The 24619-nt window shown below is 45.4% G+C and overlaps 1 protein-coding gene across 1 annotated transcript in view; it reads right to left on the reverse strand.

Moving 5' to 3' along the window:
* LOC115158960 (leucine-rich repeat-containing protein 7-like) overlaps positions 1 to 24619 on the reverse strand; it is a gene marked incomplete at its 5' end in the record, with an annotated part of 53819 nt that overhangs the window by 11852 nt on the left and 17348 nt on the right. The window contains 11 exon segments of the mRNA XM_029708394.1: positions 1305 to 1488; positions 8420 to 8531; positions 9707 to 9793; positions 12199 to 12333; positions 12507 to 12695; positions 12781 to 12905; positions 13356 to 13455; positions 13588 to 13657; positions 14409 to 14524; positions 15157 to 15286; positions 19246 to 19318. Of these exon segments, the coding sequence (XP_029564254.1) occupies positions 1305 to 1488; positions 8420 to 8531; positions 9707 to 9793; positions 12199 to 12333; positions 12507 to 12695; positions 12781 to 12905; positions 13356 to 13455; positions 13588 to 13657; positions 14409 to 14524; positions 15157 to 15286; positions 19246 to 19318 (1321 nt within the window).

The raw sequence follows: 24619 nt of genomic DNA on the forward strand, positions 1-24619 counted from the left end.
GTCTTTTACCAAATAGGGCTATCTTGTATACCACCCCTACCTTGTCACAACACAACTGATTGTCTCAAACGCATTAAGAAGGAAAGAAATTCCACAAATGAACTTTTAACAAGGCACACCTGTTAATTGAAATGCATTCCAGGTGACTATCTCATGAAGTTGGTTGAGAGAATGCCAAGAGTGTGCAAAGCTGTCATCAAGGCAAAAGGTGGCTACTTTGAAGAATCTCAAATATAACATATATGTTGATTTGTTTAACATTTTTTTGGTTAGTACATGATTCCATATGTGTTATTTCATAGTTTTGATGTCTTCACTATTATTCTACAATGTAGAAAATAGTAAAAATAAAGAAAACCCTAGGAATGAGTAGGTGTGCCCATACCTTTGACTGGTACTTAGAATAGATGGTAACATTCATAATCGACCTGAAAATATGCTTTGAAATACAGATGTCTGCCTTGACTTGGAGTTTTGATAGGTCAAATCAAAGGCTGCATTAAAATAGAAAGGTACTGTTTATTTTAAAGTAATGTTTGCCTCAAGCTATACTGTTGACATTTGAAAGGGAATATTTTTAGAAATATTTTATCAAAGGAAAATATGTCCAGATTTGACCTGGACTGTTTTCCATAGAGGTCTGAAAGTAACAGTAAGAATATCAAACAAGTCAACGTGAATTTTATCCACAGATGAAAAAAGGCTTTTTCACTGAGAGCTCCATCTGTAACCAGGATTCAGTCAGAATTTTTTTTTAGTGTTTCAATGAAGATGAGAGTGGATAGGAACTGTCTCTCTGACCTTGGTTGGGCAGGCTGAGAGAGAGAGAGAGAGAGAGAGAGGGAGAGAGAGAGAGAGAGAGAGAGAGAGATGTGCTGTGCTCTGTCAGTCTTATGGAGATGTATGTTAATGAAAGATTTAAAAGAGCCTTGTTGCACCACTCTCTCCCCTCACACAGCCTCTTGACAGCTGGAGTTCCAACCCTTGTTCACTAAGGTGCTCTACACAACATCCCTGTCTCAAGAAACAGACAGCTGGAATCGATGCCTGCTAAATGACATATTTACACAGTACAGAACAGTACAGGAAGTGACCCAGATAGCAAGCACTTATCAGACCACAGGTGGCTGAGGCAGCACACCATGGTCGGCAAACAGACGATATGGGGCTATGCTGAGCCTCTGATTTTGCCGATGGAAGACCGATCATAGGTCACCGTAAGCTTGCTATCAGGCGTGTGTCTGTAGCTGGCCACTGGTTCTGTGTGAGGACTGTGGGTTGAAAGTCGGTGAGCCACTACCCACCTGTTGGTCCAGTGTTGTTGAGGCACTCCTCCATCCTTCCCAGCAGCCTGCAGGGCGGCTACGTTCCCCGGGGGGTTAGAGGAGCCAGAAGAACCCTGGGATGGAGAGTAGTCCGAGTAGGTGGCTGACGAGCCACTGTTGTTCAGGCAATGCATCTTATCCGGATCTGATTCATCTGTAGACTCTGACAGGGAAGGGCGAGAGAAAAGCATTGACATGTCTCTGATGTCATCTACCTGAAAAATGAATTTGAATAGGGGCTTAAGGAGTTATCTTATTTTCAAAAGGTCACTGCTCATGTTTCCACTTGAAATGTGGGTTAAAGCTGGGTCTCCAGGGGAGCAAAAGCTATTGGAGAGAATTGGATGCTGTTCTCCTCAATCCAACAGTGAGTCGTTATGTAATGGAATGCAATAAACATGGGCGATTCCACGCCAAATATTTTTGGTATCTCAGATAGTTCTGGCAATTCTCACATAGGTACTTCATTGGGAGGAAGGATGTTTAAAATGCTATTTACATTTGTATCAAAAAACGTTTTTTTTTTGTATATTGAGAAACATTCACATTTTAGGCCCTTTATAGACCTATACATGCCTCCTGTAAGACCATATGATCTGTGAACCGTACATGATACAGACAACATCTTGGTGTCATTATACTCCTCTCTCTCTAGTATGTAGTATGTTTATATTCTGAAATAGACATTTTGATGTGTATTTCTTTAATGTGATAAATAGTAATATTAGTATTTCTAAACTACCCTTTTTTATTAAGCTTATTTTTTTACATATTGTTTGTAAGCATCTCTAATTTACAGTGTGCTCTCTGGTACTTTTAATGATATGACCCATTTTATATATAGAAATTGACATTATAGGTCAGTAACCAATCACAGCCCTCCTTTAGGATTGCACATTCAGCAAGTCACAAGCAGAGGGAGTTTGCATTTCATCTATTTTCCCATTCACGGTGTTGGTGGTGCTCATAAAATGTATCATACCTTCAGAATTAGCAGAGACCACTCTAGAAATGTGATGTACTTGTAGAGTATATCGTCCCGAACAATCTGTCTTAAAATGAACACAATCTAAAAGAGTCGTTTTGAGGAATAAATATTTTTAATGTTGAATAAATTAAATGTGAATATTTGTATTTCAGAATATAGACATACTACATACTAGAGAGACCACTATAAGGAGTATAATGACACCAAGATGTTGTCTGTATTATATACGGTTCACAGATCATATGGTCTTACACATATTCTAGGTGTATAGGGCTATAAAGGGAATAAAATGGCCAATTTCATCATGATTTTCCCAAAAAATTGTTTGTGATACAAATGTAAAAAGCATTTTAAACATCCTTCCTCCCAATTAATTTTCTATGTGAGAATTGCCAGAACAATCTGAGATACCAAAAATATTATTCCCGCTCCCGCTGGTGTGGAATCGCCCTTATGCTTTATACCGTACCTAATTAGAATACAAAACTTCCCAAGGACATTATATAATAATTGTGCATTGCAGGACTATGCTTTGTAATCTCACAGGAGGAAACAACCATGCAATTAGAAATAACAATAGCAAACACAGGGATTTTCACTGTAGAGTTTAGAAAGCTTGAGGCTTTTTCATGTCAGAACAGGATAAGAGCGGAGAGTGAGTGTATTTACTGATAGGGGTCAGCCTCCCACCGATTGAGATATCAGCCCAAATGGCCTGCAGCAACTAGTCAATCAGCTTACTCTCTGGTTTATCAGAGTAGGAGGAAATCCAGTTTGAAAGTATGGCCCAGGATATACAGTACCAGTCAAAAGTTTGGACACACCTACTCATTCAAGCGTTTTTCTTTATTTTTACTATTTTCTACATTGTAGAATAATAGTGAAGACATCAAAACTATGAAATAACACATATGGAATCATGTAGTAACCAAAAAAGTGTTAAACAAATCAAAATATATTTTTATATTTGAGATTCTTCAAAGTAGCCACCCTTTGCCTTGATGACAGCTTTGCACACTCTTGACATTCTCTCAACCAGCTTCATGAGATAGTCACCTGGAATGCATTTAAATTAACAGGTGTGCCTTGATAAAAGTTCATTTGTGGAATTTCTTTCCTTCTTAATGCGTTTGAACAAATCAGTTGTGTTGTGAAAAGGTAGGGGTGTTATACAGAAGATAGCCCTATTTAGTAAAAGACCAAGTCCATATTATGGCAAGAACATGACAGTCCATCATTACTTTAAGACATGAATGTCAGTCAATTCCGAAACTTTCAAGAACTTTGAAAGTTTCTTCAAATGCAGTCACAAAAACCATCAAGCGCTATGATGAAACTGGCTCTCATGAGGAACGCCACAGGAAAGGAAGACCCACAGTTACCTCTGCTGCAGAGGATAAGTTAATTAGCGTTACCAGCCTCAGAAATTACAGCCCAATTAAATGCGTCACAGAGTTCAAGTAACAGACACTCCTCAACATCAATTGTTCAGAGGAGACTGTGTGAATCAGGCCTTCATGGTTGAATTGCTGCAAAGAAACCACTACTAAAGGACACCAATAATAAGAAGAGACATGCTTGGGCCAAGAAACACGAGCAATGGAGATTAAACCGGTGGAAATCTGTCCTTTGGTCTGATGAGTCCAAATTTTAGATTTTTGGTTCCAACCGCCATGTCTTTGTGAGACACAGAGTAGGTGAACGGATTGTATCTGCATGTGTATTTCCCACCGTGAAGCATGGAGAAGGTGGTGTGATGGTGTGGGGGTGCTTTGCTGGTGACACTGATTTATTTAGAATTCAAGGCACACTTAACCAGCTTGTCTCCCACAGCATTCTGCAGCGATACACCATCCCATCTGGTTTGCGCTTAGTGGGACTATAATTTGTTTTCAACAGGACAATGACCCAACACACACCTCCAGGCTGTAAGGGCTATTTGACCAAAGAGAGTGGAGTGCTGCATCAGATGACCTGGACTCCACAATCACCTGACCTCAACCCAATTGAGACTGTTTGGAATGAGTTGGACCACAGAGTGAAGGAAAAGCAGCCAACAAGTGCTCAGCATATGTAGGAACTCCTTCAAGACTGTTGGAAAAGCATTCCTCATGAAGCGTGTTGAGAGAATGCCAAGGGTGTGCCAAGCTGTCATCAAGGCAAATGGTGGCTACTTTGAAGAATCTCAAATATAAAATATATTTTGATTTGTTTAACACTTTTTTTGGTTACTACATGATTCCATGTTATTTCATAGTTTTGATGTCTTCACTATTATTCTACAATGTAGAAAATAGTAAAAATGTCACGCCCTGACCATAGAGAGCCCTTGTTTCTCTATGGTGTAGTAGGTCAGGGCGTGACAAGGGGGTGTTCTAGTTTAAAATTTCTATGTTGGTGTTTTGGTTTGGTTCCGAATTAGAGTCAGCTGGTAATCGTTGCCTCTAATTGGGGATCATATTTAAGTAGCTATTTTTCCCACCTGTGTTTGTGGGATATTGTTTTGTGTTTGTGCATGTTTACCACGTAGTCACGTTTCGTTGTTTGTTTATATATATATTTTGTTTTGCGAAGTTTCACTTTGGAATAAAGATGTGGAACTCTACACACACTGCGCCTTGGTCCCGTTCTTACGACAACCGTGACAAAAAATAAAGAAAAACCCTTGAATGAGTAGGTCCAAAAGTTCGACTGGTACTGTATATGGTGGGGTGACCATTGATAATGATGAGCAATAATGACTATAAAATAAATAGAAAACATTGGGAAATTAAATTATTTTATACTAGCATAATTGTTCAGAGAAAGAGATGAATCATTGTTTATCTCAAAAAGGTAGGGGTAAAAATGATTGACACTCGTAAAGATTCTTATAAATAAAGTATTAAAAAGCATGCAATGACTACATCAAGCTTGTGACTCTACAAACTTGTTTGATGCATTCGCAGATTGTTTGGGTTGTGTTTCAGATTATTTTGTGCCCAATAGAAATGAACGTTTAATCATTTATTGTGTAATTTTGGAGTACCTTTTCTTAGAAATAAGAATATAATATATTTCTAAACACTACATTAATGTGGATGCTACCATTATTATGGATAATCCTGAATGAATCGTGAATAACAATGACTGAGAAAGTTACAGAGGGTCAAAGATCATACTGTCACGCCCTGACCAGGTGAACTCTGCTATTTTGGTCAGGGTGTGGCATTTCTATGCTTTATTTTCTATGTTTTGGTTATAGCCTTTCTTTGTGTTTTATTTCTATGTTGGGCTCGGGTGATTTCCCAATCAGACAGCTGTCGCTTGTGAAGTCTGATTGGGAATCACATTTAAGTTCCTTTTCCCCCACGATGTTTGTGGGTTGTTGTCTCTTATTTGAGCACGTAACGTATTGGCAGTTTTTCCTTGATTTTGTGTACATGTTTAATTCTAGTGTGTTAAATAAACATGTATTTGCTCCCAGCTGCGTTTTGGTCCGCTTCCTCGTCTCCCGACGACAAACGTTACAGAACAACCCACCGAACCAGGACCAAGCAGCGGGAGGAAAAGGAGCGCGAGAGATGGGCTCGCGAGGGAAAGGAGTTCTGGACCTGGGAGGAGATCATGTCGGGGAGAGGACCCTGGCGGACGGACTCCCAGGTCGAGGAGGAAAAGCCAGCCGGTAGACGGAGTCGCAGGCGGCGGTCGAGGAGGCCCGGAAAACAGCCCCAAGAAAATTTTGGGGGGGGGCTAATGGGGTGGTCCGGAAGGGCAGAGGAAGAGCCCAGACCACTGCTCTCGTGGGGGATGACGGCGGAGGAAGAGAAGGAGATGAGGCGTTTGATTGAGGACCTGCAGAGGGAAGATCTGGAGGAGGAGCCATGGTATGCTGAGTTGCGCGCTGTGTCGCCAGTGCGCCCGCACAGCCCGGTGCGTCCGGTGGACATGCCCAGCACATGCCGTGCTAGGATGGGCATCCAGCCAGGACGAGTGGCTAAACCGGCTCCACGCTTCAGGTCACCAGTGCGTGTTCACAGTCCTGTCTGGCCCGTTCCTGTTCCCCGCACCAAGCCCACGGTGCGTGTCCCCAGTTCTGTCCGGCCCGTCCCTGCTCCCCGCACCAAGCCATGGTATGCGGAGTTGCGCGCTGTGTCGCCAGTGCGCCCGCACAGCCTGGTGCGTCCGGTGGACATGCCCAGCACATGCCGTGCTAGGATGGGCATCCAGCCAGGACGAGTGGCTAAACCGGCTCCACGCTTCAGGTCACCAGTGCGTGTTCACAGTCCTGTCTGGCCCGTTCCTGTTCCCCGCACCAAGCCCACGGTGCGTGTCCCCAGTTCTGTCCGGCCCGTCCCTGCTCCCCGCACCAAGCCATGGTATGCGGAGTTGCGCGCTGTGTCGCCAGTGCGCCCGCACAGCCCGGTGCGTCCGGTGGACATGCCCAGCACATGCCGTGCTAGGATGGGCATCCAGCCAGGACGAGTGGCTAAACCGGCTCCACGCTTCAGGTCACCAGTACGTGTTCACAGTCCTGTCTGGCCCGTTCCTGTTCCCCGCACCAAGCCCACGGTGCGTGTACCCAGTCCTGTCCGGCCCGTCCCTGCTCCCCGCACCAAGCCATGGTATGCAGAGTTGCGCGCTGTGTCGCCAGTGCGCCCGCACAGCCCAGTGCGTCCGGTGGACATGCCCAGCACATGCCGTGCTAGGATGGGCATCCAGCCAGGACGAGTGGCTAAACCGGCTCCACGCTTCAGGTCACCAGTGCGTGTCCACAGTCCTGTCCGGCCCGTCCCTGTTCCCCGCACCAAGCCCACGGTGCGTGTCCACAGTCCTGTTCGGCCCGTCCCTGTTCCCCGCACCAAGCCCACGGTGCGTGTCCACAGTCCTGTCCGGCCCGTTCCTGTTCCCCGCACCAAGCCCACGGTGCGTGTCCCCAGTCCGGTCCGGCCCGTCACTGCTCCCCGCACCAAGTCAGTGGTGCGTGTCCCCAGTCCGGTCCGACCCGTCCCTGCTCCCCGCACCAGGTTAGTGGTGCGTGTCCCCAGTCCGGTCCGACCCGTCCCTGCTCCCCGTACCAGGTTAGTGGTGCGTGTCCCCAGTCCGGCCCGGCCCGTCCCTGCTCCCCGCACCAGGTTAGTGGTGCGTGTCCCCAGTCCTGTCCGGCCCGTCCCTGCTCCCCGCACCAGGTTAGTGGTGCGTGTCCCCAGTCCTGTCCGGCCCATCCCTGTTCCCCGCACCAAGCCCATGGTGCGTGTCCACAGTCCTGTCCGGCCCGTTCCTGTTCCCCGCACCAAGCCCACGGTGCGTGTCCACAGTCCGGCACGGCCCGTGTCTGGTCCACCGGTGCCCAATCCTGTTCCGGTCGACGGCTCCACTCCGGAGCCTGAGCATGCCGCTCCACAGTGGTCCAGTCCGGGCCAGAGGGGTAGGGCTAGGGTGGAGGCAGGGGGAGAAACACGCCCGGGGCCAGAGCCTCCACCGAGGGTGAGGCGCCCACCCGGGTCCCCCCCCTAATAGACTTTAGGTTGGTGCGCCGGGAGTACGCACCGTTGGAGGGGGGGTACTGTCACGCCCTGACCAGGTGAACTCTGCTATTTTGGTCAGGGTGTGGCATTTCTATGCTTTATTTTCTATGTTTTGGTTATAGCCTTTCTTTGTGTTTTATTTCTATGTTGGGCTCGGGTGATTTCCCAATCAGACAGCTGTCGCTTGTGAAGTCTGATTGGGAATCACATTTAAGTTCCTTTTCCCCCACGATGTTTGTGGGTTGTTGTCTCTTATTTGAGCACGTAACGTATTGGCAGTTTTTCCTTGATTTTGTGTACATGTTTAATTCTAGTGTGTTAAATAAACATGTATTCGCTCCCAGCTGCGTTTTGGTCCGCTTCCTCGTCTCCCGACGACAAACGTTACACATACCCCCAAGACATGCTAACCTTTCACCATTACCAATAACAGGGGAGGTTAGCATGTCTTGGGGGCATGATCTTTGACCTCTAATATCACTAACTGTTGTTTTCTGAAATGAGTTTAGAGGAACAGAGAGCTGTGATGATATAACCTTAATGATAATGGTTGTGTTTGTACTGAAGTAGAATACCAGCGATGGGAGTTTACGGCCTACCTTTCTTGTCTTTCCCCAGTAATACAACCTTTGGTTTGTACATGGCCGGTTCCACCAGTGTGGGCCTCATATCAGAGATACGGATATCATTCGGAGAGCCGCTCATAGAATCCTGAGAAAAGTTATTACACATTGTTATTTCTGAACAAAAGACAAAAAACCGATACATAGCTTGGTTAACAGCTTCAACGACTTAACTCCACAAGCTCAGTGAGGTTCCTGAGGCAGGAACTAACAAAAGGACACAAATATAGTACATAACTGATCATTATTGTACTGCTTATACTGATAGTGTCATCAGTAACTAATATACTTTCTCTATATCTTAGTGATGTGTAACCCACTGGAGCATGTCCTATCTGTGACTTCCTTCTCTCTTAGGGCTTAGAGGCCCAGCTGCTTGCTACAGGAGAGCCTACTTCCCACACCTGATGTCCCACATCTGCAGCCCTGCTCTGCTCACTGCACCCCCACAGGGCAGGCTGAGGCAGCCGAGCGGAGATAAACCACCAGGCCTGCTTGCCAGGCGACTCCAGGAACCACATCCCAGGAACACTCACTACATAGCACTGTCTCACTGGCATATCTGTATCTCCCTCCATCTTCTTTTTCTCTTGTGTATAAAAGAGATCGCAAGATATCCGATACTTCTGCGCTATATGTTTCAAAACATATAATTGAATGTCTATAAATCCATACCTGTGATGGGGCTACTATGAGGGTTCAGCATGTTCAGTGTTACATGACACGCAACGACAGATGCAACCGCTTTCTGCTTTGGGTAAAAATGCCACCTTAAATCACTCCCAAGATTGTGTCCATAATTTACCAGCACCTTCTCTGTGGCTGGGAGTAATTGGTATGCCAGGCTTGATGCTTTGGCCACGTCTCAGAGGAATGCTTGATTAACTCAAAACAAACAGCTGTGAAGAAATTGTAGTGTGGTGATGCCAATAAATGCTGGAGTTAGCCTTGGCACTGACAGTCTACTGCCCGTTTGCACACTACTGTGTATACTATATATGCCATGATGCAGACTTTGCATAAAAAATGTTCCTCTTCATAAGTACTGTACATTATATACATTACATATCTACAGTTTCACTGTTCATTAGAGAGAGTGGCTGTTATCGGCTTTCATCTTCATATTTCATGATACTCCGATTTTGTTTCTCCAGATGTTTCATGTTTCATGTCTTTGTCAGCGTGCAAAGAGGCAGTGTGAAATCACGCCAGCCAAGCCGTGGTTGAGCAGACTGTCTAATGTCTGATCTCACAGCCACTTACTATGAGGCAGAAACAGGAAGAAGCTGTAACGGCCGAGGACGCATTCTCTGGCTGTGGCAGCTTGGGAACCACGCGATGTAAAGAAATCTAAGCAAAACAAACACACATACGAACAAATAAAAGATGGAGCGGAAGTTTTCATGGTTCTACAAAAAAAAGTTGTGTGTGGTAAAGAAGCATGGTTTATGGTATCAGCCCCCCACCCCTCCATCCATCCACCCCTCCATCCATCCACCCCGCCACCCCTCCATCCATCCACCCCTCCATCCATCCACCCCTCCACCCCTCCATCCATCCACCCCCCCACCCCTCCATCCATCCACCCCTCCATCCATCCACCCCCCCACCCCTCCATCCATCCACCCCCCCACCCCTCCATCCATCCACCCCCCCACCCCTCCATCCATCCACCCCTCCATCCATCCACCCCCCCACCCCTCCATCCATCCACCCCCCCACCCCTCCATCCATCCACCCCCCCACCCCTCCATCCATCCACCCCTCCATCCATCCACCCCCCCACCCCTCCATCCATCCACCCCCCCACCCCTCCATCCATCCACCCCTCCAGCCCCCCACCCCTCCATCCCCCCACCCCTCCAGCCCCCCCCCCCCCCCACCCCTCCATCCATCCACCCCTCCATCCATCCACCCCCCCACCCCTCCATCCATCCACCCCTCCATCCATCCACCCCTCCATCCATCCACCCCGCCACCCCTCCATCCATCCACCCCTCCATCCATCCACCCCGCCACCCCTCCATCCATCCACCCCTCCATCCATCCACCCCGCCACCCCTCCAGCCCCCCACCCCTCCATCCATCCACCCCGCCACCCCTCCATCCATCCACCCCTCCACCCCTCCAGCCCCCCACCCCTCCATCCATCCACCCCGCCACCCCTCCAGCCCCCCACCCCTCCATCCATCCACCCCGCCACCCCTCCATCCATCCACCCCTCCACCCCTCCAGCCCCCCACCCCTCCATCCATCCACCCCTCCATCCATCCACCCCGCCACCCCTCCATCCATCCACCCCTCCATCCATCCACCCCGCCACCCCTCCAGCCCCCCACCCCTCCATCCATCCACCCCGCCACCCCCTCCATCCATCCACCCCTCCACCCCTCCAGCCCCCCACCCCTCCATCCATCCACCCCTCCACCCCTCCAGCCCCCCACCCCTCCATCCATCCACCCCGCCACCCCTCCATCCATCCACCCCTCCATCCATCCACCCCGCCACCCCTCCAGCCCCCCACCCCTCCATCCATCCCCCCTCCCCTCCATCCCCCCTCCCCACCAGCCCCACACCCCTCCAGCCCCCCCACCCCCCCCCACCCACCCCTCTATCCCCCAACCCCTCCAACCTACTTCCACTGGAAAGGGGATTTTAGATGTATTTTCATTTTACAGGTTAAAATAAAATCTAATCTACATCTCATCTTAAATGTATGCAATGTTAAAAGGACTCACAACCAGCATGAGTGCATTTACAACCCTGATGTAATTGGTCCAAACTCTGGGCTCCTATAGCGCTTACAAAGAAATGACAGTAAGCAGATACAAGATACATATTGTATGACCTGCTTTATTCATCTCCAGATGCTGACCAATTGACTCTGGGAACAGGAGCTTATTCAGATCTAGCCTCTTGGAGTCCTCTGAATGCAATTGACATTTAACACTGACCTTTGCTCTGTTTATTCAACAGCCTCTGCTGTTCGTTGTGCAGTATTTCAAGCCTTATTAAAGGCTACAAATTCGGCGCCAGGTTGTCCCCTGGGGACTTGCAAATGCACTAATACTTGACATTTGAGTTATGGCCGAGTTAACCTCCATTTCAGCCACAATATGATATTATGCCAAGATAATGCACCTTTTTGCACACAGCATAAAATAATTGTGAAAACAGCACCTCAGCAGACTACCTGTCTGACACTGACTCCTCTGCATATTCAGAGAGAGAGCTAACGATTTAACAAAGACCCAGTTGAGGCCATCATGGGGCCTTTGAGGCTTCCAGATGAAAGGATCCTATGATCTCTGCAGGTTTCAATCACATCACCTGTAAAAAGCTGCTACACCACAGATCCATGGCCCTGGGTTTAATACACTGCCCTCTCAAACTTTGTCACACCTGGCCGTAAGTCAAAAACACTGAAACCTGATACTACGTTAATCTACGTCTTTGAAAAAGTTTGGACACACCTACTCAGTTCTTTCAATGAAATTCAGTTCCCATGCGCTCAATACAGGTGGTCTCACCTCTACCCGAACTCTCACATTGAGATGTCCAAGGCAACTAAGGACTAAATCTGACATAACGGCCTGAGAGAACCTTGAGGCTGCAGTGTAAACATTCATGTCATTACTCTCTCCCCCACCATACAAGCTGTTGTTTTGTTTTGTTTTCCTGGTGTTACAAGGGCGTAACAAGTGCTACAAACTATTTAACATGTTCACGAAGAGATAAGGAAATTGCTCCTGTACCTCTGAGCTCTCAGTCAGATCCTCCTTGTCCTTGCGCTTTGGGATGTCGATGGCAGAGTTGTGGATGATGCCTTGCTCTGTCATCTGAGTCTTGTTGAACTCTCTCTCTCTCTCTAACATCTCTCTTTCCATCACCTGGAACAGAAGATCACTCTGAGTGACTGGGTGACACATATCTATCGCATTCAGCCAAAGAGGACTATGTATAATATAATCATTTGTTTTTGTATTTGTGTGTGTGTGTGAGAGAGAGAGAGAGTGGTGGTATGTGTGGGTTTCTGGGTGTGTGGTGTGACCCGGTCTGTTACCTCTTTGGGGGGCATGGGCCAGGGGGGCTCATACTGTTCTTGTTTTCGTGGCTCCATGTTGGTACCAGATGAGTTAGTACCAGTGCTGAGGGGAAGCTGGTTCTTGCCCACCATGTTCTGCACTGACTTCACCATGTTCTTCAGGTCCTCTGGGTACGGTGTGGGGTAGCGCTTCAGATTGATCTCAACCTGGACAGACAGGACGAGCAAAAATAAGCGGTAATAACAAAATAAAAATGGGGGAAACTGAGGTCAACAGAAAGTCCTGTGAAACCTTGACTTTTCCAGAGTTGTCCTCCTCCTCCTTCTTCTCCTCGAACTCAAAGGCTACGGTCATCCTCTGCTGACGCTGCTCCTCCCATAAAGTGGGGTTGAAGCTATCGCTGTCTGACTGGTAGTCTACAGAGAGGACGGGCAGAGAAACAGGGAGGTGTCACTGACTTATTGTGCACTGGTCTCACACTGGTGCTGTTCTGACATGCTTACTTCACCAACAGCATACAGTGCACTGGCACCTAACCCAACCATCTGTCAAACTCCCTCAAGTGGAACCTCAAAATGGATTCAATCCCTGAGTAAATGTACACCTTCAGTCTATCTGACCCTCAAAGGGTAGTTCAGTGACACATGCTCTGCACACATATCACTATACCCATTACTATGAGGGATACCAGTGTTATTTCAAGCACCATTCATCAATTGTAAATACATATCCATGGCACCTTAGCGATCACAAAATCACATACTCATAGTACTGCAACATCCACTTTGTGGGAATACTTGGCTATGAGCATTTTCCCTCCTGTCAGCATGTGTTATATTTCCACCCACAGTATCTGGCTAGCTCACCCTCATCATGTCGTGGTTGCTGAGGGAACATGTAGTTGGTGAGGACCCTCTGCTTGGTCTCTGGATGAGCCTCTGTCTGGAGAGGGATCAGGGCCTTGGACTGCACACAGAAGACAATCACACATAATTGACACTTCAAGTATAGCTAATACACAGGTAAAACAATAGAATTGATCCGAAAATGTAAAGGTGTGTTTCTTTCTAACAAAACAACATATAAGATCATATTTACCTGATTGTCTGAAAGCCAAAGAGCAGCAAGATCTTTTAGTTTTGTGAAAGTGAATGGGAGATTCTTTAATCTGTGTAAGGGAGAAGAAGACGAAATGGGGAGTAAGAAGGCATATCATCTCAATGAGTACACTGTGTTCTGATGTGTTCAAGGACACAGATCATCATTAAGTCCCCTGTGAAAAGCCAATACTATTCCTCTGCCAAGGAACTATAACAGCCTGCCTGCCTCTGACTGACACCCACTACTCACCTTGGCAACACGCTCAGCAAACTCTGCCTCACTTTGACAACAGAAATATGTCAGAGGGAGACAGTGTTGTGGGCTACCGTAGGTAGGATGATGCAGGGTTGGGGTGATTCGATGCCCGTTCTGAGGCAGCCTATCAGCTCTGTGGTGTGTGGTGCTGCGTGTAGAGGCAGGTCTGACTAATGGCTGTCGTGTGTTAAGTGATGGTCAGGTTTAATTACCTTGGATCCAGTTAATCACTGGCAGAGCAACCAAACATCTCATAAAGAGCTTTCTTAATTAGCCCGTGGGCAGGGGGAAGTGCTTTCTAAGGCTGTGCAGCTATCTTAATGTGCTATTAACAAAATAATAACCACTAGCTAGCTTCCCTAGTTTTTATAAAATCCTCAGAAGAATGCCCCACTCCACCTACGCTCTATGTAAATATATAGACACACAACACAAGCATTTTCCTCGTCAATGAGAGTGTGAGGAACATATGGATTCGCTGTGTGTCTGTGTTTCTGTGTGTGCGTGTGTCTGTGTCTGCGTGTGCTACTGTATGTACACATAGCAGAGCAATCGGTTGATACCTATTGTCGCTTAAGTTGAGAACACGTAGCTTGGTCATCTGCCCAATCTCATCAGGTAGAAACTCTAGTTTATTGGAGCGCAACGACATGACTGTCACATTCTTACAGTTCCCAATCTGCAACAAAAGAGCCAAGCAGATATTTCAGTGATCACTTTCCATCTTCCATGCACCAAACCATATAAATTACCAGTTTTGAGGAAGCTACTCTGAAAATATAGTTTACCAAGCTACCACTTCACACTGGAAGAAGTTAAGCTACACTAAAGCTACCCTTAAGAAAAAGTAGATTACTACATCCAAACTACTTTGTGCTAAATTATCATATCTCAATCTGAAATGTTATAGACTACAAATTGCAAGAATAGATCACTCTGGAGTCAGATGTTAGCAGAATGTGTGATTTAGCCTATTCAACTTTCAAGTGAAAATTAGGCAGGTCTGACGCTGAAAAAGCAAGAAGATTCTTGCCTACCTCACCTATATATTATTTTTGCAAAAAAGTAGCACGTAGTTCCAGTAGTTAGCTACACCGCTACATGGCAAAACAGTAATTAACTACTGACAACACTACCAAGATTTGAATTTAGTTCAACTGCCACCAAGCTACTGCAAAATGTAGTTCAATTACTAGTTGAACTACATGTAGTTCACTATTCCCCAACAATGTTACATACACAACCAAATGCATTGTGTATGTGTGTGAGTGTACAGGAGCACTGTGAGGATATAGGGACAGACGGACGTACCTCCCTGGGTAGTTCAATGAGAAAGTTTTCATCAGCAGAAAACGTGCGAAGGTTGGGCAGGTAGCCAATGGTGGGGGGCAGGGACTCTAATTCATTACAGCTGCAGTCAAACTCCTCTAAAAGCGATAAACTGGGTAGAGGAAGAAAGTGGAGAACGAGTCCCTTAAGAATCCTTCATGCCACAGCTACTTCCACTTGGTTAGTTATTAGTGTAACATCAACATGGAAAGAAGCACAATAACCAAAACTCTATCAATAAAAAATAAAGGCAAAACAACCACAAATCTGCATAGATTTTCTACTACACATGTCTTTGATGTACCATATTAATATGTGCATATCATTTTGTCAAGAACCTGCGAAGCACAGACCTACTTACACATAATTCGTACGCAAAAAAATGGCCTGTGAATTATTGAAGTGGAACATTTACATACACTTAGGTTGAAGTCATTAAAACTTGTTTTTCAACCACTCCACAAATTTCTTGTTAACAAACTATAGTTTTGGCAAGTCGGTTAAGACATACTTAGTGCATGACAGTCATTTTTTCAACAATTTTTAACAGACATATTATTTCACTTATAATTCACTGTATCACAATTCCAGTGGGTCAGAAGTTTACATACACTAAGTTGACTGTGCCTTTAAACATGGCTTTAGAAGCTTCTGATATGCTAATTGACATAATTTGAGTCAACTGGAGGTGTACCTGTGGATGTATGTCAAGGCCTACCTTCAAACTCAGTGCCTCTTTGCTTGACATCATAGGAAAATCAAAAGAAATCAGCCAAGACCTCAGAAAAAATATGGTAGACCTCCACAAGTCTGGCTCTTCCTTGGAAGCAATTTCCAAACGCCTGAAGGTACCACATTCATCTGTACAAACAATAGTACGCAAGTATAAACACCATGGGACCACGCAGCCATCATACCACTCAGGAAGGAGACGCGTTCTGTCTCTTAGAGATGATCGTACTTTGGTGCGAAAAGTGCAAATCAATCCCAGAACAACAGCAAAGGACCTTGTGAAGATGCTGGAGGAAACAGGTACAAAAGTATCTATATCCACAATAAAATGAGTCCTATATTGACATAACCTGAAAGGCCGCTTAGCAAGGAAGAAGCCACTGCTCCAAAACCGCCATAAAAAAGCCAGGTTTGCAACTGCACATGGGGACAAAGACTGTACTTTTTGGAGAAATGTCCTCTGGTCTGATGAAACAAAAGAACTGTTTGGCCATAATGACCATCGTTATGTTTGGAGGAAAAAGGGGGAGGCTTGCAAGCTGAAGAACACCATCTCAATCGTGACACATGGGGGTGGCAGCATCATGTTGTGGGAGTGCTTTGCTGCAGGAGGGACTGGTGCACTTCACAAAATAGATGGCATCATGAGGCAGGAAAATTATGTGGATATATTGAAGCAACATCTCAAGACATCAGTCAGGAAGTTAAAGCTTGGTCGCAAATGGGTCTTCCAAATGGACAATGACCCCAAGCATACTTCCAAAGTTGTGGCAAAATGGCTTAAGGACAACAAGGTCAAGGAATGGCCATCACAAAGCACTGACCTCAATCCCATAGAACATTTGTGGGCAGAACTGAAAAAGCATGTGCGAGCAAGGAGGCCTACAAACCTGACTCAGTTACACCAGCTCTGTCAGGAGGAATGGGCCAAAATTCACCCAACTTATTGTGGGAAGCTTGTGTAAGGCTACCCGAAACGTTTGACCCAAATTAAACTATTTAAAGGCAATGCTAACAAATACTAATTGAGTGTATGTAAACTTCTGACCCACTGGGAATGTGATGAAAGAAAGAAAAGCTGAAATTAATCATTCTACTATTTTTCTGACATTTCACATTCTTAAAATAAAGTGGTCCTAACTGACCTAAAACAGGGTATTTTTACTAGTATTAAATGTCAGGAATTGTGAAAAACTGAGTTTAAATGTTTTTGGCTAAGGTGTATGTAAACTTCCGACTTCAACTGTATCATAATGATACAAGCATTATTTCACTCAAACATGTTGAGGAAAAGCCATAGGTAGATTCATTTCAGCAGCAGGTTGCATTATTTGTTATTGACTGTATTTGTTGTTGACAGATGCAGCCTCAGATGACTGATCCCTCCATGGAAACAAATCATAATTGTGTTCCTTATAAGAGTAGATCCATCTAAGACATGTACAGACTATAGAAAGGTGAAATCATGAATCAAATGGATTCATGAGGATCATGGCAATATTCAAAACCATGACTTGATAGAATGAGAGATTTTTACAGACAAACCACAAAATTGATTCAACTTTATTAATTCCATGAGGGAAAATGAATAGTTAATGTTGCTGACTCACTATCTGGTGGTGCCAGTATCTCTTTTCAATCAGATTATAATCAACAGTATGCTTTTTACCAAAATCGGGAATATTAAATACTGAACTTCATGAATGACAAACTTAACTCTATATCTGATAATATACCTTAAACTCTAAAGCCACAGTGTTTATTGAGTCAAATGCCCTTGCCTCTTTGTCAGACTTGAAAGGACAACGTGAGTTTTAAAATTCAAACTCCAACAGAGCATTTAGTGTAAAATGTCATTGTATATAAACAGGACAGGATGAGAGGAAGAGCTGCCTCCCCACACTGGAAAGACTTCATTTAAGCAATAAGGCCTGAGGGGGTGCGGTATATAGCCAATATACCACGGCTAAGGGCTGTATCCAGGCACTCCACATTGTATCGTGCATAAGAACAGCCCTTAGCCGTGGTATATTGGCTATATACCACAAACCCCTGAGGTGCCTTATTGCTGCTTACCAACGTTATTAGAACAGTAAACAGTTAATTTTGTGTCATACCACAGCTTTAAGCCAATCAGCATTTGGGCCAATCACCATTTACAATTGTATTTATTTATTGTACACACAGCAGAGTCATTAGCTCAACATTTGTCTGAACAGGCTGGCCCAGCTGGCCTCCCATATGCAGGCCTTTTACTAGATCTGCTTCCCCGGCCGGAACATACAGACAGGGGACATTAAGGTGAGCACTTGCCTGAATAAACATGCTGTGGCGAGGAGGAACGTGTACAGGAGACAGGGATTTACAGTCTACTTACCCTAATTTGGCGCGTCCACTAAGTGGCCCATTTTAGATGCATGTGAAATAACCACAACACACAAAACCGACCAATGACAAACCAAGAAAAAAAGGTGTACAGGAAACAGTATCACAGGCTTGGGGAGCAGCAGTGGGGGAGGCAGGGCACGGTAAGGATGAACATGACATGATGAGCTGTAAGGTGGTGACCCTGACCTATGACATCACAGTAACTGGGCGTCTTCAGACTTGACCCCCAGAATTGCCTCTGACTCATTCTAGTTTACAGATTAAACTGATATAGTATATATAAAACAAGCAAATCAACTTGGCTGGCTATTGTGTTTGAGTTGAGGTTACAATACTAGCAGAGGAAGCTTGGGAAGTATTATTTTTTTTACATCAGTGTCAAGTCCACTCAGACAGCCTCCATTTTAAGTATTGCACAACAAATGAATGGCACACCCCCAAAATGTATCTCTCTCCCTCTCTGCCTCTCTCTTTCCCTCCCTCCCTCCCACCCTCTCTCTCTCTCTCTCTCTCTCTCTCTCAGTGCCGCCAACTGAGACACAATGTTCTACATCACTCTATACTTGGTGTGAACAGTGATGGAGCAAATCAGCGTTAGTCGATGTGAGGTGAGAAGCAGCATCAAGGAGAAGGTGCCAGAATGAGACAGCAGAGTTTCAGACCCCTTCTATCCACGGGCCGTGTTGACTACAGCAACAAACCACTGGCATAGAAGACGAGCTAAGATTAAGATGCAATGTGTCAACTGAATTTACCATCAAAATCTGTGTCTCTGACGGCTTTTAATTTGGTTATGCAATAGATGCCCTAAAACAGACTAACATTCAGTCCAATGATAGATATGCACTAATAAACAAGACTTGGAATTTAGTTTAGCTTTTAGCCACATCCTTTCAAAACATTTTATTTGGGAAGTTCAGGGATTGCAATCTGAGAAGTGAAAGTACTCACCTTCCAATGGTGTTAGGCAGTGAGGTGAGCTGGTTGTCATCCACTTTTAGTGTTGTGAGCTTCTTCAACATTCCTACAATGGAGACAAAGACATAACTCTAGTTTCACTATTCATTTGATGTTATGTAATTGATTATTTAAAAAAAGGAACAAACACACTATGAGAAGCAAAGTTAAAAGAGAAGAACACAGTTAAAAGAGAAGAACACAGTTAAAAGAGAAGAACACAGTTAAAAGGAATTTTTCAAACCCATTGTCTACATAATCCTCGTACCGGTTGATTCATTTACAGACAGGAAATTATTGACAAACTTATTAAGTACAAAATAACTTAATAGTTTGTGCAAATTAAATTTGAGGATGCAAAGAAACACTTTTTTTTCTCCAAATAGGAATTGAATTTTAATGACGCATATGATTGATAAAGGCAAACCAACTCAGGGATTTGCGCTCTCAGATAACAACCTGCAAGAGGAGCCGCAACGATGAACGCAGTCATTACAGAATTAATCATCCTATCCCCACCTTATCTCCTAATCATCCTTTCTTGATCCTTTTTCTTATTCTTTCTAACCAGGAGATCCTATTGTTCCAAAGGGGAGAGAGCAGAGACAATCTAACCAGGAGATCCTATTGTTCCAGAGGGGAGAGAGCAGAGATAATCTAACCAGGAGATCCTATTGTTCCAGAGGGGAGAGAGCAGAGACAATATAAATAGTAGATCCTATTGTTGCAGAGGGGAGAGAGCAGAGACAATCTAACCAAGAAATCATATTGTTCCAAAGGGGAGAGAGCAGAGACAATATAACCAGGAGATCTTATTGTTCCAGAGGGGAGAGAGCAGAGACAATCTAACCAGGATATCCTATTGTTGCAGAGGGGAGAGAGCAGAGACAATCTAACCAGGAGATCCTATTGTTCCAGAGGGGAGAGAGCAGAGACAATATAAACAGGAGATCCTATTGTTGCAGAGGGGAGAGAGCAGATACAATCTAACCAGGAGATCCTATTGTTGCAGAGGGGAGAGAGCAGAGACAATCCAACCAAGAGATCCTATTGTTGCAGAGGGGAGAGAGCAGAGACAATCTAACCAGGAGATCCTATTGTTGTAGAGGGGAGAGAGCAGAGACAATCTAACCAGGAGATCCTATTGTTCCAGAGGGGAGAGAGCAGAGAACATGTAACCAGGATATCCTATTGTTCCAGAGGGGAGAAAGCAGAGACAATCTAACCAGGATACCCTATTGTTCCAGAGGGGAGAGAGCAGAGACAATCTAACCAGGAGATCTTATTGTTGCAGAGGGGAGAGAGCAGAGACATTCTAACCAGGAGATCCTACTGTTCCAGAGGGGAGATAGCAGAGACAATCTAACCAGGAGACCCTATTGTTCCAGAGGGGAGAGAGCAGAGACAATCTAACCAGGCAATCTTATTGTTGCAGAGGGGAGATAGCAGAGACAATCTAACCAGGAGACCCTATTGTTGCAGAGGGGAGAGAGCAGAGATAATCTAACCAGGAGATCTTATTATTCCAGAGGGGAGAGAGCAGAGACAATCTAACCAGGAGATCCTATTGTTGCAGAGGGGAGAGAGCAGAGACAATATAAATAGTAGATCCTATTGTTGCAGAGGGGAGAGAGCAGAGACAATCTAACCAGGAAATCCTATTGTTCAAAAGGCGAAAGAGCAGAGACAATATAACCAGGAGATCTTATTGTTCCAGAGGGGAGAGAGCAGAGACAATCTAACCAGGAGATATTATTGTTCCAGAGGGGAGAGAGCAGAGACAATCTAACCAGGAGATCATATTGTTCCAGAGGGGAGAGAGCAGAGACAATCTAACCAGGAGATCCTACTGTTCCAGAGGGGAGAGAGCAGAGACAATCTAACCAGGATATCCTATTGTTGCAGAGGGGAGAGAGCAGAGACAATCTAACCAGGAGATCTTATTGTTCCAGAGGGGAGAGAGCAGAGACAATCTAACCAGGATATCCTATTGTTGCAGAGGGGAGAGAGCAGAGACAATCTAACCAGGAGATCCTATTGTTCCAGAGGGGAGAGAGCAGAGACAATATAAACAGGAGATCCTATTGTTGCAGAGGGGAGAGAGCAGATACAATCTAACCAGGAGATCCTATTGTTGCAGAGGGGAGAGAGCAGAGACAATCCAACCAGAGATCCTATTGTTGCAGAGGGGAGAGAGCAGAGACAATCTAACCAGGAGATCCTATTGTTGTAGAGGGGAGAGAGCAGAGACAATCTAACCAAGAGATCCTATTGTTCCAGAGGGGAGAGAGCAGAGAACATGTAACCAGGATATCCTATTGTTCCAGAGGGGAGAAAGCAGAGACAATCTAACCAGGATACCCTATTGTTCCAGAGGGGAGAGAGCAGAGACAATCTAACCAGGAGATCTTATTGTTGCAGAGGGGAGAGAGCAGAGACATTCTAACCAGGAGATCCTACTGTTCCAGAGGGGAGATAGCAGAGACAATCTAACCAGGAGACCCTATTGTTCCAGAGGGGAGAGAGCAGAGACAATCTAACCAGGCAATCTTATTGTTGCAGAGGGGAGATAGCAGAGACAATCTAACCAGGAGACCCTATTGTTGCAGAGGGGAGAGAGCAGAGATAATCTAACCAGGAGATCTTATTATTCCAGAGGGGAGAGAGCAGAGACAATCTAACCAGGAGATCCTATTGTTGCAGAGGGGAGAGAGCAGAGACAATATAAATAGTAGATCCTATTGTTGCAGAGGGGAGAAGAGCAAGAGACAATCTAACCAGGAAATCCTATTGTTCAAAAGGCGAAAGAGCAGAGACAATATAACCAGGAGATCTTATTGTTCCAGAGGGGAGAGAGCAGAGACAATCTAACCAGGAGATATTATTGTTCCAGAGGGGAGAGAGCAGAGACAATCTAACCAGGAGATCATATTGTTCCAGAGGGGAGAGAGCAGAGACAATCTAACCAGGAGATCCTACTGTTCCAGAGGGGAGAGAGCAGAGACAATCTAACCAGGACATCCTATTATTCCAGAGGGGAGAAAGCAGAGATAATCTAACCAGGAGATCTTATTGTTCCAGAGGGGAGAGAGCAGAGACAATCTAACCAGGATGTCCTATTGTTGCAGAGGGGAGAGAGCAGAGACAACCTAACCAGGAGATCCTATTGTTCCAGAGGGGAGAGAGCAGAGACAATATAAATAGTAGATCCTATTGTTGCAGAGGGGAGAGAGCAGAGACAATCTAACCAAGAAATCATATTGTTCCAAAGGGGAGAGAGCAGAGACAATATAACCAGGAGATCTTATTGTTCCAGAGGGGAGAGAGCAGACACAATCTAACCAGGATATCCTATTGTTGCAGAGGGGAGAGAGCAGAGACAATCTAACCAGGAGATCCTATTGTTCCAGAGGGGAGAGAGCAGAGACAATATAAACAGGAGATCCTATTGTTGCAGAGGGGAGAGAGCAGAGACAATCTAACCAGGAGATCCTATTGTTGCAGAGGGGAGAGAGCAGAGACAATCCAACCAGGAGATCCTATTGTTGCAGAGGAGAGAGAGCAGAGACAATCTAACCAGGAGATCCTATTGTTGTAGAGGGGAGAGAGCAGAGACAATCTAACCAGGAGATCCTATTGTTCCAGAGGGGAGAGAGCAGAGAACATGTAACCAGGATATCCTATTGTTCCAGAGGGGAGAAAAGCAGAGACAATCTAACCAGGATACCCTATTGTTCCAGAGGGGAGAGAACCAGAGACAATCTAAACAGGAGATCTTATTGTTGCAGAGGGGAGAGAGCAGAGACATTCTAAACCAGGAGATCCTACTGTTCCAGAGGGGAGATAGCAGAGACAATCTAACCAGGAGACCCTATTGTTCCAGAGGGGAGAGAGCAGAGACAATCTAACCAGGAGATCCTATTGTTGCAGAGGGGAGAGAGCAGAGACAATATAAATAGTAGATCCTATTGTTGCAGAGGGGAGAGAGCAGAGACAATCTAACCAAGAAATCATATTGTTCGAAAGGGGAGAGAGCAGAGACAATATAACCAGGAGATCTTATTGTTCCAGAGGGGAGAGAGCAGAGACAATCTAACCAGGATATCCTATTGTTGCAGAGGGGAGAGAGCAGAGACAATCTAACCAGGAGATCCTATTGTTCCAGAGGGGAGAGAGCAGAGGCAATATAAACAGGAGATCCTATTGTTGCAGAGGGGAGAGAGCAGAGACAATCTAACCAGGAGATCCTATTGTTGTAGAGGGGAGAGAGCAGAGACAATCTAACCAGGAGATCCTATTGTTCCAGAGGGGAGAGAGCAGAGAAAATGTAACCAGGATATCCTATTGTTTCCAGAGGGGAGATAGCAGAGACAATCTAACCAGGATACCCTATTGTTGCAGAGGGGAGAGACCAGAGACAATCTAACCAGGAGATCTTATTGTTGCAGGGGGAGAGAGCAGAGACAATCTAACCAGGAGATCCTACTGTTCCAGAGGGGAGATAGCAGAGACAATCTAACCAGGAGACCCTATTGTTCCAGAGGGGAGAGAGCAGAGACAATCTTACCAGGCGATCTGATTGTTGCAGAGGGGAGATAGCAGAGACAATCTAACCAGGAGACCCTATTGTTGCAGAGGGGAGAGAGCAGAGATAATCTAACCAGGAGATCTTATTATTCCAGAGGGGAGAGAGCAGAGATAATCTAACCAGGAGATCCTATTGTTGCAGAGGGGAGAGAGCAGAGACAATATAAATAGTAGATCCTATTGTTGCAGAGGGGAGAGAGCAGAGACAATCTAACCAAGAAATCATATTGTTCCAAAGGGGTAGAGAGCAGAGACAAATAACCAGGAGATCTTATTGTTGCAGAGGGGAGAGAGCAGAGACAATCTAACCAGGAGATCCTATTGTTCCAGAGGAGAGAGCAGAGGCAATATAAACAGGAGATCCTATTGTTGCAGAGGGGAGAGAGCAGATACAATCTAACCAGGAGATCCTATTGTTGCAGAGGGGAGAGAGCAGAGACAATCCAACCAAGAGATCCTATTTTTGCAGAGGGGAGAGAGCAGAGACAATCTAACCAGGAGATCCTATTGTTGTAGAGGGGAGAGAGCAGAGACAATCTAACCAGGAGATCCTATTGTTCCAGAGGGGAGAGAGCAGAGAACATGTAACCAGGATATTATATTGTTCCAGAGGGGAGAAAGCAGAGACAATCTAACCAGGATACCCTATTGTTCCAGAGGGGAGAGAGCAGAGACAATCTAACCAGGAGATCTTATTGTTGCAGAGGGGAGAGAGCAGAGACATTCTAACCAGGAGATCCTACTGTTCCAGATGGGAGATAGCAGAGACAATCTAACCAGG

The sequence above is a fragment of the Salmo trutta genome, chromosome 22 (genome assembly GCF_901001165.1).
Source record: "Salmo trutta chromosome 22, fSalTru1.1, whole genome shotgun sequence".
NCBI classification, from domain to species: domain Eukaryota; kingdom Metazoa; phylum Chordata; class Actinopteri; order Salmoniformes; family Salmonidae; genus Salmo; species Salmo trutta.